Source organism: Zingiber officinale, chromosome 2A (assembly GCF_018446385.1).
Source record: "Zingiber officinale cultivar Zhangliang chromosome 2A, Zo_v1.1, whole genome shotgun sequence".
NCBI classification, from domain to species: domain Eukaryota; kingdom Viridiplantae; phylum Streptophyta; class Magnoliopsida; order Zingiberales; family Zingiberaceae; genus Zingiber; species Zingiber officinale.
Genome location: NC_055988.1, coordinates 130,720,854 through 130,738,222, shown reverse-complemented (window position 1 = coordinate 130,738,222; position 17,369 = coordinate 130,720,854). Strand labels below are relative to the sequence as shown.

Sequence of the window (17,369 nt, the reverse complement as noted above, 5' to 3'; positions counted from 1 at the left end):
AACTCTGTTTGGGAGGAAGTTGATGCGCGTAGATTATATACCTTTGTTTAGCATGTTTTGACGCACATTCACATGCTTTGCACATGCTTTGTCTACGTATTTTCGTACTTCCAGCTTTCCTTTTAGCATATTTACTCTTTTTGTTCGGAGATCTGCTTTTGTGCATTTTCTATACACAGGAGTCAAATTTGGTGAAGGTTTCATGTTCAAAGGCCAAATCTGCAAGCGAAGCAAAGGAGGAAGGCATCATTCCTGAACCTCACACGACCCAGTCATGGGGAGTTGCCCAGGCCGTGTGGAGATCTTGGCCGTGTAGCTGCAGCAGGAAAGGAAGATGGCTTGGCCATGTGAACCTCACACGACCGTGCCAAGATTTGAAGCCAAATGGAGTCAGGCGGTGTACACCACACGACCATGTAAGATTTCCAGAGACTAGGGCAGCCCTGGCCATGTACACCACACGGCCGTGCAAGTTTCCAGTGAGCAAGAGGGCTTTGGCCGTGTACACCACACGACCGTGCCAGGTTTCCAGAGGCAGAAGCAGTCCAGGCCGTGTAGATCTACACGGCCATGCAAGGGGGGTCATGGAAGATGCATGTCACGGCCATGTACCACACATGGCCGTGTAAGGATGGCAGAGAAGGGAATGGCTTTGGCCGTGTGAACCTCAAACGGTCGTTCCTCGGGGCCGTGTGGCGCCCAAACCTCACCTCTATATAAAGCCTCCTTCATGATTTGAGAGGGGATTTTCTCCCTTTTGGGGGGAAACAAGATTTGGGGCGTTCCTTACCATTCTTGGAGGGATTTCCGGCGATCTAATGGCGGATCTTCACCGAATCGACTCCGGGAAAGCAAGGATTGGATCTGAAGACGTTCTTTTTGTAGATAAGTTTTCTTTCTCTCTTTTCTTGGATTTGAGGGGATTAAGAATGCTTATAATCTTCTTTTCTTGGGGTTTCTTTCCTTGTTTTATGGAGTAGATTTCTTGTTCCAGGATGGAGGGAATAATTGTAAGGATGATTTGATGTAAAACTCTTGTGGATGTGTCAATTTCCTATTTCTATGATTTTGCCCTATTTGTATTCATTATATCTTGTATGGATTGTTGTGATTAGGGTTTAATTACCATGCTTGATTGGATGTTTGGATATCTTGTGGATCTTGTAAAGATTGTATCTCATTCGATTTTTCGAGGGACGCTCGTGACAAGAACATGCTCGTGTAAGGACGTTTGAGGAACAATCTTGAGGGTGAAATAGGATAATTCAAGGAGGTAGGATAGCTTGTGTGCATTAATCTTTACATCTTGATGCGGTTGATGAGTGATGAATTCGTATGTTGATTATCCGAGGGACGCACGTGACAGGCAAGCCCCGTGTAAGGACAACATAGGTTTATTCCTAATTGATCACATTTAGGTATAGATTTCAATCCTAGGCCGGTTGTTTATTGCAAGAAAGAACCGGCAACCTTCTACAAATGATGGACAATTGAGAAATAAGATTTGGTAGATCATTTACATGGAACAATCCTTACAAAGAAACCAAAACTCCTAAAACATTCCCTTTATCGTCACCCTTATTCTTGTTTCTTATTCTTTCATTTTCTATCTTACTTTTCATAATTTTACTTTACACTTGTCAACCCATTGATTAGTTGTTTAGCTAACTCGCGTTGAGACATTTTTAGTGCTTATTCCAGTCCCTGTGGATACGATATCTTTTATTATTACTTACGACATTTCCGTACACTTGCGGAGGTCAACAGAAGTGAGTTACAGAAAGGAAGGGTAAGGAAGGGTAAGCTTTAACCTTCCTTACCCATGAAACGAAAGAATTTCTTTCACTCCGATTTGGAGTGTAAGGAAGGGTAAGGGGAACTTAAAAAATTTATATTCCAATTTTATCCCTATTTTATTATATTAATTCCGAAAATCATTATTTTAGTTATTCTTTGCGTTGCGATGAAAAACACTCACACTGTCCGATTCGCACAGCCCGACACTCGCACTTCGCCGACGCTGACGCCGACACCGACTTTGACACCCACGCTGACGCCGACTTCGATGCCAACTTCGACGTCGACACCGACTTCAACATCGACGCTGACTTTGATGCCAAAGCCGATGAGGACTTCAATGTCAACGCCGACGCCGACTTTAACAAATGAGCTACAATTTGCTTGAACGCGTAAGTTTTAACCAATAAATGTATTTAAGATGCACTAGGTTCTTGAACGCATAAGTCTTTAACAAAAGTGAGGATAATTTTGTAACTTTATATATTTAACCTTTGTTACCCTCATTTTCCTTCCAAACATGATAATACATGTTACGTTAATGAACCTTCTCTCCCTCCCAAACAAGGAGAATATAAATACTTTACTTCCCCTTCCTTTCCTTCCCTTCCCCTTCCGTTAATGAACCTTCGCTCACCCCCTCCAAACAGAGGGAGAGTGGCTCAGTTGAATCATTAGGAATTCAAGAAGTGCTATCTTTTAAAATAAGGGAAATTGAGAATTCTGCAAAGTCTTCTAGGTTATCTGGATTTGAGGAAGTGGGAGAGGAGGACCATGCGTCATCTGCAAATCACTGCCCATCAGTTCTTCTTGCAGAACAAATTGTTGCCACTAGACTCAAACTTGATTTGAATGAAGGCATTCATGTGGATGAAGAAAATCAAGGGCAATCAATTAACTCTTCAACAATGCGTTCCTCTTCAATTCATATACCACCTTGCCAATCTCCTTTTTCAAATACCATTTCAACTGATTTACTAGCAGAAGTGCAATAGCGGCTAGTTAATTTTACCAAGTTGATACCGGATTATCTTCTTGGGGTACCACCTAATACTATTCTAAACTCGAGAACGAGTTTTTTCAACTTAGGACGACTAATGCATGAGGATCCGAAGATTTTAATTATTATTTTTAATAATTTGTATTTTTTTTTGATAATTTTTGTTTTCTATATATTTAGGGTATTTTTGGTTATTTTGTATTTTTCGATTTTAAGTCCATTTAGGGATATTAGGATTGCCAATCTTTTTCTTTTCAGTTAGGATTTCTTTCCTTTCTTTGCATCTTAAGGTTTGGAGTCTATATAAACAATTGTTTAGTTGATGGGAAAGTTTTTTTGATTAATTATATTTTTTGGCAGTGCCGTTATTTTTCTATTTCCTGGTATTCCTCTTCGAATCAACAAGTTATAGAAGATTACTTCCGGTGTTCGTGAGCAAATCAACCGATTCAATAACCCACAAGATAATCGTTATCCCACCCGAAGTCACTATCTCTATATATAATTTTGGAACAACAACTTCAAGTTTAATCCCAACAAATTCTTTCTCCTTTATCATCTTCAAAGAAAAAGATTTTGAGTTCCTTCTTTCACAAATGCATTGAGAGCTTGTAACATCTACTCTAGTAATGAATGTAATTATGCTAACCTACAGTATCTAGTATATGATCTTTGTATTCCACCAAAATGTCTAGCTTGCCCACTATTTTTCAGCTAAGTTACCGAAGTGACACATCAACATTTGTTCTTTTTTTTCCTTTTAGTTTTTGTAACATAAAGTATTGTGCAAAACTAAACTCATTGCATCCTTACCTCTGAAAATCAAAAGTATCATGTTTTGATGATTCCATTATTTAACTTATCCTATTATTGTTCATTTATCTAGGTATTGCCCCCACAGTTGGTGCATTTGGTATTTGCATGGGTATTTGCTCCAATAGGTCTTGGATTTAATTTCCAGCGAGTGCAAAATGTCTCGTTGGATATCTGACCTCCCCATGCAAAGGGCTGCTTCGCTAGGGCAAAATGTCCTCCATGATTTACCTGCCTATATCTTGTCGTGAGGACGGCGATACTTGCAACAATTTATCTAGGTAGATTACTTATCACTCTTGAATATGATGAGGCTAAATGATTTCCTTAATTGTCACACTCTCATTTATCTAGTTAACAAAATCATGGTTCAAAACGTCAAGTCATGCCACAATTTTGATTTTTGGTCAGAATGATACTATGATCTTGTTTCGCTTTCGTTCTGACGTTCCAATGCATGGTGTCAATGCGATTGGATGTTGAAAGAGGAAGAAGGTGAAGCATAGAAAGAAGACATTATTTATGCTAGTGGTATTAAATCTCGATAATTTGGAACAATATGTTTTGACCATTTCACCTGATATGGTATAAGATTTCAAACCATGAAGAAAACTTCCTATTCTTGATCTTAATAAATTGGTTACCAAAACTTACTATTCTTGATCTTGATAAATCTAAGTGGCTCTCCTAATTTTTATGATCTCAATGCGCATACACACATACACAAACAACCAGACAGTCACTATTCCAGTGTCAGTGTTCCATAGAACAATATTTGCATTTGTGTGCTAGTGTGTGGCACATGTGTATGTGTGGTTGGGTGGGTGTCTAAAGAAGGTCTTGAATTTTTTGAATCTATAATGCACTTCAATTGAGTTTTCACTAAATAATTTGATTAGCAATGTTATTGGCATTTATATAATACATTAAGAAATATATAGTTAAGACATCAATTCACTTCCAATCAGCCACACATTGTTAGTGTTCATGTACGTTGGTTTGTGGTAGTGGTAGTTTGTGGATGGCTGATTGGATGGGTCTCCAAGGAAGATTTTGAAAAATTTTGAATTATGATGACGGACTCCAATAAAGACTTCTTACACAATAACTTGACATGTTCCTGACATCTACATAATACATTTAGAAATAGCAAGTTTACACAAGACAACAAAAATAAAGAGTAATAAAAGCTCTTACCCAAGTTCAGTTATGACATCTTGACATGTCCGAGCATCAGTGTTAAGGGAGTAATGAAGTGTTCGTGGCCTTTCCATTGGAATTGGATCAGTGTCACCAACAATAGCTGTAGGAATTACCGTCTCTATGTTACCGTCATGACTATCAATTGCAGCGCCTCGATTAGATAAGAAGAATGTAAATACTTTTCTACAAACTTCTGATGGGGAGAGGAATAAGTGTGCAGCCTTATGGGCAATTTCGAAGGCTGATTCAATGAATATTTCTAATGCTAGATATAGATCCTGAAAAAACAATAATGAATTCATTAGAATAACACAAATCAAGAGAATGCTATCATAGTCTGAATTATCTGCCTGCTAAATTAACTGTTTGGGAATGCCACTGTGGATAATACCTCAATTACCCCTCGCCTCCTATCAGTAGTGCGTTGGAGAACATGATCCTTTGTCTGAAGCAGTCTTCTAGTCAGTTGAGGGCTTGCAAATTGATTAGCATTCAGGTTTCCTGCTGCTCCACTTCTCCTAAAACCTTCAAACAACCTCAGAAAAAAGGCTGCAGGCCAAAGGATCCAGGACAGCAAAAATTTGATCAGGCGTATTGTACGTCGATCATATCTATTGACTGTGCTGCTATTTGATAGTCGTGAAGCCTGAGACAATGGAGATGCAGGACATAGGTTCTCATCATAATCTTCTTCACCAGCTATAGATGAAGCATCGATGGAAGTTTCATGATCCAAGGACAACTCATGAACCAGCATGTTGAATGAAGAAACACCACTGTCAAGAGTTAAAAATTTACTTGGAGAATGAAAGAAACCATGGAGAAAAAATTAGATTTTTTTTATTAAGTACGTTAGATCCAAAAGAAAGGATACACTAGATTCTCTTTGTGCTCACCTTGACAGACTAGATTCACTTTGTGTTCACCTTGCCGAAAACAAATGCTAACAAGTTTTTCATTGGGGAGAAGATGCATAGAATAAAGTATTGAAGGGATATTTTAAAATTTATATCATAATCTGTAGGACACAACTCCTAATTATATTGTCCATGGCTCTAGAAGAAAAAGCAGAGCACTTATGTGAACAAGAAGATCCTGCCACCAACTTGTCATTGATCAAATTAAGGCTCCACTCTACTTCTGTCATGCATTTCATCATCTCCTTCAGAAGGTAGAACATTTTCAACTTCTACCCATCTAAATAGAAGAGAAAGTTAGAGAGAAAAAAATGGAAAGAAAATTGGAGATGAATAAGTTGATCCAGTCTACTTGGAGAAAAAATGAAGGGTAGATAGAATGTTGAAGTGTTTCAAAAGCAATACTTTTCTTCTGGATCTCATCATCGCAATTCTGGGGAGAAATGTTGAGGGGGAGAGAATCATACCAATCTTACAGAATCTAAGCAACAACTTCTAAAAGAATAAACAACAAAATTGTATCGTTATCCCGTATTCTTTACTAAATTATAGCCTAGTCAACAATTCATCATACTCAGAGAATTCATGCTTTGGATTAAATTAAAGAAAAGGCATATAAGATAATCACCAAAGTGAAATGGCCTCGTCCATTTCATAGAAACAACAAGCTTTGGCCCATTCACTTCCCCAAGTCTTAAAAGTATAATCTAGCATTTTCCATAATGTATGTACTATGTACTTTTGCAACCATGTAGTAGGTTTTCATGAGAATGGATTGCCAATTCACTTCATAGTCAAAAAATAAAAATAAAAAAGGTAAGATTGATACTAACTTCAAAATAAGTAAAATGGAAAAATGCATATTCTTATATCACATAAAAGAAGCATATTAAAGCATACTTCTCCATCCATCTAGGCAGGCGAGGTCCACGTAAAGTGGGTCTTAGCTCCCAATCATGGATCCCCTCTAGAATGTTGGTTTTCCCTGGCAGTATCGACAACACAAGTGCTGAAATACCATTTATCAGCCTCGCAATATTGATCAAAGATTCATAAGTGAATGTCTTCACAGACCTGCAAGACAATGTTGGAAGAGAACAACAATGTTAACTATATTTTAAGAAAGGTAAAATTCCAAGAAGAAGAAATGTATGTAACTATAGGCTTGATGCTTAGAATGATGTTTGTATGTCTAAAAAAGAGACATCTGGATTCTGAAATTCCACAACTATCCACTGGACAATGTAGATCTTAAGACAAAAAAGAACAAAAAATAAATATTTACCAAGTTAATGCCAACTATTAGATCTTAAGACATATTGCAATCATTTTTGTGAATGGCCATGCAAATACCTTTTTGGCGCAGAAAAGAGAACTAATCTTATTCTTCACTCACCATTATGAATATGAGCCAACTTTAGTTTAAGGTGATTTTATTTTTAACTTTGGTGATTAACATGCATGTCACAGCATTGATGGGAATGCCTATTTTTCATAGGTCCACTATGGTGCATGTTTTATTGTTTTATGAATCAGTCAATTAGATAGCCTCCCTTCTTTAATCGCCAGGATGGAAAAACTGAACTTCTTTTTCTCTGATTGACAGAAGAGAAAAAGGTAGTGGATATCATGTATTAATGAAGTAAAAACACATTCAAATCAAGATGCAAAAAACATTGATTTCAATTGCTCATCTTTCCTCGATCAATGTGCCAAGATGCCTGAGTCTGTCCTTGATTTTAAGATCACCCTGGGAGTTAAGGGTGGAGTCACTTAATGAAAGTGGGATCAAGTGACCCCACAATAATTTCCAATCACCGTACAAACTTATATACATTATTAAATTGTTAGCAGATTTTATATAAGCTACTAACACCCTAAAATCATGAATAACATCACATATCTATTTCTATAATATCTTATGTCCATTAATGTAATTAACTATTTTCCTCCATCCAATTTGAATCAAATCAAACCTAATACACCAAATCAAAAAAAAAAAAAAATTGTCCATTGTTTAGAAATTGAAAGGAGCTGAATAAGAATTAAACAAAATCAAAACCAATCAAAATTATCAATTTGGTTTGGATCGAATTAAATTCATATTAAAATGTCATAATTTTTAATTTTTAATTTTTTATGGAATAAATTTCTTGCTATAACATGTCAAATTAAATTGTTATATTGTGATTCTTTTAACACAGATTTTATAACACTGTATTATTCATTGTTGTAGGAAAAAATGATTTTCTAACCACGTATATCCTTAAAATTAAATTAGACTAAAAATATTCTATAAATCATGGGATCACCTAATCCTGTAGATGGATCTAATTCCACAAATCATTATATAATCATGTGATCTGATTCCATAAATCATGGGATCTAATAGTGTATCTAGTCTTATTTTCTATTGCTAGGATTGTTATATATATATAACTCACAGTTTTTTTGAAGTGAGATACACTAGAAAAATCTTTCATAAAATTATTTCTCAATTTCAGTTATGTTATCAAAGTGTTGGGCTCGGTTTTGAGTTTCCTTCTTCTAGCCTTCATATGTGATTTTTTTTCTCTATTTTGCTTGTTTTCTAATGACAAAATAGAATATTTTTTGTGTTCCTTTTATCGACCTTTTGAATTCCTTCCTATATTTTTCATCAATGGTGGTTTGCTTTTGTTGCTCGACCTTCATTGTCGATTTATTCCTTATTTTTACTAGTTTTATGCAAATTTTAACATATAAAAATGTCAGAAGGTGTAGAAACAATCAGTCATCTTATAGGTACAGGGACATAACTGGAATATCCTCAACTTGAAGCATGGGGTGAAGAAGAATTGATGATTATAGTGTGGCTATGGAATTCAATGGTTCTTGAGATTAGTGGAACATGTATATTCTTGGCTACTACGTAGGACATTTTGGGATGCAATGCAATAGATATATTCAAAAGCAAAAGACACAAGAAGTATATAGTATAGGTTAAGGTGATAACAATGGCTGCTAAATAAGGTAGTAAAACACAAAATCAACAGAAAAGTTTATGTCAAGAAGTTGATCATTATAGGGTGATAAAAATTAAATGATTGTTGTTCTAAAGGAGCTCATTAAGATAACCATTATGATTTATTTATAGGTTGATCAAATGAGAATTCAAATTAGTTGTAAGCAGGAAATCCCATGCCTTAAATAGCGCTGGTTTGAGGAGAGGAAAGCAGAAGAGGACTTAAAACACAAAATGCTCAGCTGTGGTAGCTAGTGGTGGCAATAATTTAATCACAAACACACAAAAATAACATGATTTCCTGAAAGTAGAAAATTTGAACAATTAAAAGCTCTTGATCATGATAGTTTATGGTGCACGTATTGTAAGATGGCATACCATACTCGTGAGTGGTGTTGGAAGCTTTATAACAAACCTCTCAGTCAAGAGTAGGGACATCAAGGAGAACAAATAACAATCGATGATTTTATGCATATGGCGAAGACATAACAAAATAAAGTTGTACCAAAGGATTTAGGTGGATTCAAGTCTTCAGGTCATTAATCCTCTATTGGATTAAATGTCTTAAATACACCCTTTTCTACTTTTCGATCATAGATTTAGAACCTATGGATAATATAACCCATTCACTAAGTGTCTTTTCCAGATACTCCCGTGTCCAAGCAACATAAGCATAGCCACAGCTAATGGATGGTTCTTTGATATTATAGCAGGTGTAGGAGATGTTAAAATAAACCCATCATTAAGCTTTTAAAAATGTTCTTAGTGTTCCAAATTATCCAGCTAGCCAAAAGCTCACAAAACTTATGTTGCAAATGCTTCATCAAGGTGAAGCTAGAGAGCGAGTTGATTTGTACCCCTTACGTATTTACATATAAGCAACATGCACATATCTTCACTAAAGGGTTAAGTAGCTCACTATTTTAAAGTATAATATCCAAGCTGAGAATAGCAAACACCAATTTATTGGCCTGATGGGGAGTGTGGGAGTGTCAATTTATATCCCTAAAATTAAATTAGGATAAAAATATTTCATAAATCATGGGATCATCTTATTCCATAAATCATGGGATCTAATTCCATAAATTATGGAATATAACTATGGGATCTGACTCCATGGATCATAGGATATGATAACATAGTTAGTTTACTTTTCTATGGTTAGGATTGTTATTGTACATATTTTTTAAAGTACACTTGAAAATCTTTCATGAAATTGTTTCTCAATAACTGACAAACATAAATTTGTTAATTTAATCAGGTTGAATTTGTTTTTTACTTATATATTTTGGTTTATGCTTAACCAAACAGAAAAGAAAATTAAAATTTTATCACGTTTCAGTCAACTTGACAGCGAATGAAATGTCGTTCCGTGCCTCCCGGATGGTTTTATTCTAAAAAAAATTAAAAATTCTAATAAATTAGATTTATATTCCGATAATTTTTTTTATTATTTTGTACTTGATATTTTTTTTACTATTTAAAATATATTATTTAATTAATAATTAATTAAATGAATAAATAGTTAATTTATATAATTATTATATATAAAGTAATATCTTTATATTAATTTATATACTTATTATTATAGATAGATCAATTTTAATTCGAGCTATGGATAGATCAATTTTTTTTAAAGAACATTATATTTAATTATTTTTTCTAACAATATTAAGTTGTTCAATAATTGAGAACTTATACAAAATCAATATACAACTTATTTTTATATACACCATAAACATATTTATCTTATAATTACTATATATAAATAAAAAATACTGAAATTGTATCGGTCATGGTTTAAAATGTCGTGCCGAGATGGTTAAAACGGGCGAAACATCTCATTCCGCCTAGCGACCGGCATGACCCCGACACCGACCCACAACAGCTGCGACGTGTTGTGCGACCCTATGGCCGTAGTGAAGGGGTCGCTCAACCCCGCAACAACAGCGAAGGGGTTGCATAACCCTTCCGCTGCCACCGCGAAGGTGTCATGCGACCCTGCGATCGCTACAGAGGCACAACTACGACGATCACGTCGGAGGAGTCACGATATCATAGTGGCCATGGCTGAGGGGTCGTGTAACCCCGCAGCAGCGCCTTAGTCGCGCGAGCTCGGGAGTATAGTTGGATTTCGGATTTTTTAATTAAACTTACGCTAATTATTTAACCAACTCCTAGCTATGATGGAAATAATCTAAAGAGGCTTTATTAAGCCCTAATAAAATTATCTAATTAGTTTTATATTTCATTTATTTTAAGTTAAAAATTATAATAAAATTTTTATTTATTTATTTATCTATTTTCATATCTTTTCCTTTTTTAAAAGATTATTTTATATTGTTTATTTTGTTTATTTTTTAAATATTTATGTTAAATATTTTTTTAATTAATATATTTTATATTTAAAAAATACCGAAACTATATCGGCACGGCACGATACGATACTAAAACCGTATCGTTCCGGTCCAGGATCAAAACCTTGGCACGGGTTGAATTTTTAAACCTTGGTATCGGTACAACACGATACGATACCGAAACCGTATCGTTCCGGTCTAGGACTGAAATCTCGGCACAAATCAAAATTTTAAACCTTGCTTACAAGTTCAAAGATAGCATATAGATTAATTTAGGAATTTATGTCATAGTTTAAATTAGTCAAACAAACCTAGCACTTTTTTAAGAAAAATTGCACATGTAACATATAAATTTGTGGCCACTACATGAACCCCTCAAAATCTGCCTAGGTGATCATGTAAGTGACATAAGTGCACCAAATACGGGCTCTTTAAAACTTTAAACAATGCCGAATAATTTGCTCTTTTAATATACCCCAAAAAAATCAATGACATGGTTAAAAGTGAGAATAAAATTCCTAGCAAAAACCTTGAAAAGACAATTTCACTACATAACAAACTTATGGAAAATTATAATAAGTAGTTAAGTCAGACTTGTTCATAAGATTCTAACCAATATTTGTTCATCAAAAAAAATTTTATGTATATACTCCTAAATAGATTATCATGTAAATTATCAGTTTAGTAATATGATTAGTTATTGTAAAATAATAAAATGTAACTTACTTTTAGTTATGATCAATTATTTAGGAAGATGTTTGTTTTAAGAAACCATAAGCATGATGTTAGAAGCATCTTCTTTCATTGACATTTGTCAAAAACATAGGTCAAAAACAAAATCATATTTGTTCAGTATAAAAGATGACGGCTGATAGGTTTCCATACCAACTTCCAAAGTTGTGACATTTGCATGAAAAACCACAACACTTCAATGACTTGCAAAAAATACCATGTGACTTCGCTCACACCCAAATATGGAGATAAAAAGGATAAATCTGAAAATAATATTTCATTAACTATTTTTTGATAAAAGAAACATCTGACATAGAACATAAACTGACGAAATGGATCAATAAGTTCTCGTTTACTAATTTTCTATATCCATCTCTACGTCAAAGAATGTGGATGAAGTGTTTTTGAGTTTAAGCTTAGCACCGTTCTACTACATTTGCACATATGACTTAAAATGATCCTGCACTGTGAATTTCATTTGTCTGTCAAATTTGGGATCCTCTGAATATAGTACGAATAGTCTCTTGAAAATAACATGAGGTGTAAACTAAAAAACTTAAGTGCTACCTAGACATATAATAGGATACCCTAAGATAAAGTTAGGAACAGAAGCAAAGCCAACTGCTCGATTAGCCTTATCGCTAGATTTCTAGCATCCCACCCCCTTTCACAATCATATCTATTTGTAATAACTCCACCCATCAAATTGGCTAAAGCATCTCCTTTTCTTTCTCTAAACACCCACTAACATCAAACGTTGATCAATACCAGGCACATTCCATCTCTAAAATAATATTTGGCAGTAGTCAAATTGTAACACTTGTATGGAAGCAATTATGCAAAAGGAAGCAGCGCAAATCCTTCTCCCTTTTCCCTTCTTTCAGCAAGAAAGCACGCATCATTCAACAAAAACAACTTTTTTAGCGAATACATAAATAAAATAAAAACAACTCAAGCAACTCAAATTCCTAAAACAAACAATCAAACATAAGTTCGATTACAGGAGAAGGGAACGGGAACCTACTCCTTGGTGACAGCGAGTAGATGATCGACGAACCTCAGCAGCATGATCCCTCCTGCCGCTTCGCTAGAAACGAAAACCTAGAAATGATTGCAGGGAATCAATCGATGAGGCCAAACAAAGGAGGAGGATAAGGCGAGCCAGCGAGATTATCGGGGTAGTTCAAATCGGAGCCCGTCGAGAATTAGAATCCACGCTTCCGCGCATCTCCCTGTCCACGCCGCATGGCCAACTGAATCGCGTTCGAAGCCGGAGGACGCGTGGCGGGGAAGGAAGGGGACTTCGATGGCCACCGCAGAAGAACTCTTATGCGTGCGGTCGAAACACGGTGGGATAGGATGGCCGCACGCGGCTGACTGACACCGGCCGAGACACGCAAGAACGAACGTTGTCGGTGAGAAATCGGACGTCTTTGCGATACCCACAATTTGTACCCACGCAGGAGGTGGCGGTGCGAGCTCAGGGGAAGAACTGATTGAGGGGGAGAATTGGGTCGGTTTCGGTGCCGTTTGACAGATGAAAACGCTCCACGACTTCGCCTTTATAACCGCCTAACTGAAAATAGAAAATCTTTTGTTTTCCCCATATTTACATTTTAGAAAATCCATATTGATACGATTTATTTATTATAATTCAGATATTCAACTTCGATTAATTTTGACGGTGGACGATTTAGCCCCATAAACGATGGATCATTAGTTAAATTCAAGAACAGGTGAATCATTAAGAGGTTTCCAACTTACCAATGGTTCTAACTTTGTAGACGTTAGAAAATGCCCAATGATTTCACCCGAGAACGTTAACGGTTGACTCGCTGGTGATTGTATGCTGAGGTTGACTAGGATCACTTGGTTACATGAACTCGCGAAGCTTTTCCAAGGAGCCTAAGATAAGAAACATGTCAAAAAGAATATGTTAGAATGACAATCAAAGGATTCCTGGTACAATCACTCTAACGCTTAAGTAAGTCCTTGAAAAAGAATGAGAAGTTATGAAAGAATTAAGGTTTAATGCATTATATGCGCGTACCTCTTCTTGTGGAGGATGACTACTTTTATAGGGTTGTGATTATCCTCCATGTTATCTTCATATCTCTCATTTCTTGTGATCTTTACCACGTTTCTAAAATTAAATGATCATTACCGCCCCATTTATTTTGGAGTGTTATTGCCCTCATTTTAGAGTGAATAGCTATGTTTTTCACCTTCCTCGCAATAATGGTTGTGTTGCTCATGTCTTCCATAAATAATAGTTCATTGTTTTAATTCTTGATGACTATAGGTTTAGCCAAGGGGTGTTTGAAACTGAATCATGAATCGGAAGTTGGTAATCAGGGAGTCAGAGTCGAGAGTCAGAAGTTGGGATTGATTAGGACCAGAGTACTCTAGCTGTTGACTTATGACTGCTATCTTGGCCAGATTATTGACTTCTTTAGCACGTGGCCTTTTAAAATTTTTCCGACATTACTAGTCTCCTCTTTAAGTCTAGTCAAAGGAGATGAAAGCCCAATTGACTGAATTAGTATGATGTGGCAAGACATCTTTCTTTTATTCATGATTCTTCGAACATGTGGCAAAGAGCAAATTCGAAGTGCATCCTTTAATAAGATCTACATTTTAATTGCCGCCACGCCCATCAAATATGGGACATGCTTTATCAGCTTTGACTTCTGAGCCTAGAGGATGTCATTATCTCTGAGTTTATTGTAAGTATCCATGATGGTTTTGATATGATCAACTAAGTCAAGTTAGACTCTATGTATTTGATGTCTTAGGTTTGAGTGTCCAAGGACTTAGGAATGCAAGAAGTCGAGCGGAAGGCGAGACAGATTAGAAGGATGGTACGGGAATTGAGTCAACAGGCTCGGTGCATCCGAGGGATGAGAAATTACAGAAGAGTACACTAGTGGAGAAAGAAGGATGCACGCGACGCTTCTAAGGGACGAGAAGGCGGAGTGAAAGACTGCTCGAGGAGAGAAGGCAAAAGTTGAGCTCAACTCTAGATGGTCGGAAAATCGCCCAAGCGACTGGAGTAGAAGACCAAACAAAGTCAACATGAAGTTGACCTTGCCCAAGTGCCTGGACCATGTACAGGCGCCCGAACCACTTTGGTGCTGAACAAGCGCCTTGATGAAGCCCGTTGCTAAGGATCATCGTTGGGTCCACGTCAATAGCACTTTGGGCGCTCGAAGTTGGTCTAGGCGTCCGGACCATGATAAAACTTTATCTTCACACCATTACGTAACCACTACGAGCATATAAAGTGCATAGCTGGGGGCGCCCAAAGCGGGTCCAAGCGCCCAGAGTCGCCATATCGACAAACAGTTATTTTTTACCAGTGGGCTATAAATAGAGCTCTGGTCTTCTTCATTTAAACACAACACTTGTACTCAAATTTTCCTATTCTGTTTTTCACTTTCTGTACTTTCAACTTGCTGTAAGAGGCTTCTTCGCTTACAATGAAAGAAGAATATTAGTGAGCTTCATTTATCTTGGATTAACAACCTCCTCAATTGTAACCAAAGTAATATCCAGTAGCCTCTTTCATTTTTATGCAATTTATTTCTGCTTTAATAACAAGTGTTTATTAGGTAAAGTCAAAAGCTTTGAGAATGGTATATTTTTAATTTTAGACAATTCACCCCCGTCTTACTGACCCCACTAGGACTAACAGTTATATCACATTAATGTGAGGTGACCTTTAGCAGAGAAGACTGATAGTTTATCTCATCAAAATGATTATTGGGAGTTGTTGTGATCCATATGCCTTGTCAAGCAGTCAATGACCCTTCCTTTTTTCAAGATGGTTCTAATCTGACGCCCCTGATTGAGCGCACACACATATAAATTAGATTGCGAGGGATTTTATCTCATTATGTAACCCTTATTTACGTATACGTCATTCTTCATCATCTTCTTTAGGTTGTTTCTTTCTTCTTAGCATAAGTCTCGTCTTCCCTGCCAATTGTGTTAGTCTCCCTAGAGCCACCTTTCTCCCTTGTTTCCTTCTGTGATCCAATATTCACTTGGTGATGGCTGAGGAATCGTCATCTGCCCCTAGTATAAGTCCGTAGAATACATCTTTAATAGTGATGCTTTAACTCGATTAAGGACTTCCTATGGGATTTTGGGCAACCATAGCCTAATACTTCACAATGGCAACGGCCGTCCAAACCATCCTCCCCTTGGGTGTGTGACCTTTTTTAGGAGTCATATGTTAAGTGGGTTATACTTTCCCATCCTACCTTCTTTGCTAAAGTGTCTAAATACTTCTGTATCCCTTTATCTCAATTAGGACCGAACTCCTTCCGAATCTTGATTATAGTAGTTATTCTATTCTAACTATATTGTATTCCCATGGTTGTTCATCTTTTCCACTTTCTTTTATCTTAAGAAAATGGAAGATGGAGTCTTTTTTTTCTCTTCCCGAGTAGGTCATGGTTTGATTAAGGGCCTCCCATCATCCTATAAGGGGTGGAAACCTCAATTTTTCTTCATCCAGCATTTGGTTCCAGTGTCTTGGCTAACTCGATAGCAACGTGACTTGCCAACACCCCCCCCCCCCCTCTGTAAAGAATAATGACTTGGTACGAGGCTATTTCGGTGCGTCCAAGCAACTACAGGGCTTGAAGTTTGACAGCACTTCTTTGCTCTGTTGGTGCAATATCCCTCAGGTCAAGGTTGACCTGGGTAACCAAGCTGTGTCTTGGTTTGGGTTTAGATGTTTGACAATAAGATATTGATTGAAGAAGAGTCAAGTAGGTCAAGGTTGACTGGATACTTGACTGGAAAGTCCTGGTGAGTGAAGCCAGGCAGAAGAAAAGTCCTGGTGAGTGAAGCCAGGCAGAAGAAAAGTCCTGGTGAGTGAAGCCAGGCAGAAGGAAGTCCTAGTGAGTGAAGCTAGGCAGATGGAAGTCCTAGTGAGTGAAGCTAGGCAGATGGAAATCCTGGTGAGTGAAGCCAGGTGAAAGTCCTAGTGAGTGAAGCTAGGCAGATGGAAAATCCTGGTGAGTGAAGCCAGGTGAAAGTCCTAGTGAGTGAAGCTAGGCAGATGGAAATCCTGGTGAGTGAAGCCAGGTGAAAGTCCTAGTGAGTGAAGCTAGGCAGATGGAAAACCCTAGTGAGTGAAGCTAGGTGAAAGTCCTGGTGAGTGAAGCCAGGCAAGGGAAAATCCGGATGGATCAAGGATGATCGGACATCCGGTCTTGGGAAGTCCAAGTAGGTCAAAGGTTTGTTGGATACTTGGCATGAAAGAAAAGTCCAAGTAGGTCAAAGGATTGACCGGATACTTGCGAGAGAAAAGTCCAAGTGGGTCAAAGGATTGACCGGACACTTGGTAAGGGAGTCTTAGCAGGTCAAGGAGTGACTAGATGCTAGGCATGACATACCAACAGGTCAAGGGTGACGGATGTTGGTTTGGGAGGTTTGGGACTTGGTTTTGGGCAAAATCAAGTCTGGATCGATCGATGGATCGATCCGGCTCTGATCGATCGGTGGATCGATCCTGCTCCAATCGATCGATGGAT

At 37.1% G+C, this 17,369-nt stretch overlaps 1 protein-coding gene across 1 annotated transcript in view; it reads right to left on the bottom strand.

The window, feature by feature from the left end:
• Positions 1–13,328, bottom strand: part of LOC122042328 — a 28,539-nt gene extending 15,211 nt beyond the window's left edge. The window contains exons 1-4 of the mRNA XM_042602372.1: positions 12,848–13,328; positions 6,631–6,804; positions 5,205–5,589; positions 4,808–5,091 (exon numbers count right to left, since the gene is read on the bottom strand). Of these exons, the coding sequence (XP_042458306.1) occupies positions 4,808–5,091; positions 5,205–5,589; positions 6,631–6,804; positions 12,848–12,891 (887 nt within the window). The 5' untranslated portion in view covers positions 12,892–13,328. The remainder of the gene's footprint in view (positions 1–4,807; positions 5,092–5,204; positions 5,590–6,630; positions 6,805–12,847) is intronic.
• Between the last annotated feature and the right edge of the window lie 4,041 nt (positions 13,329–17,369).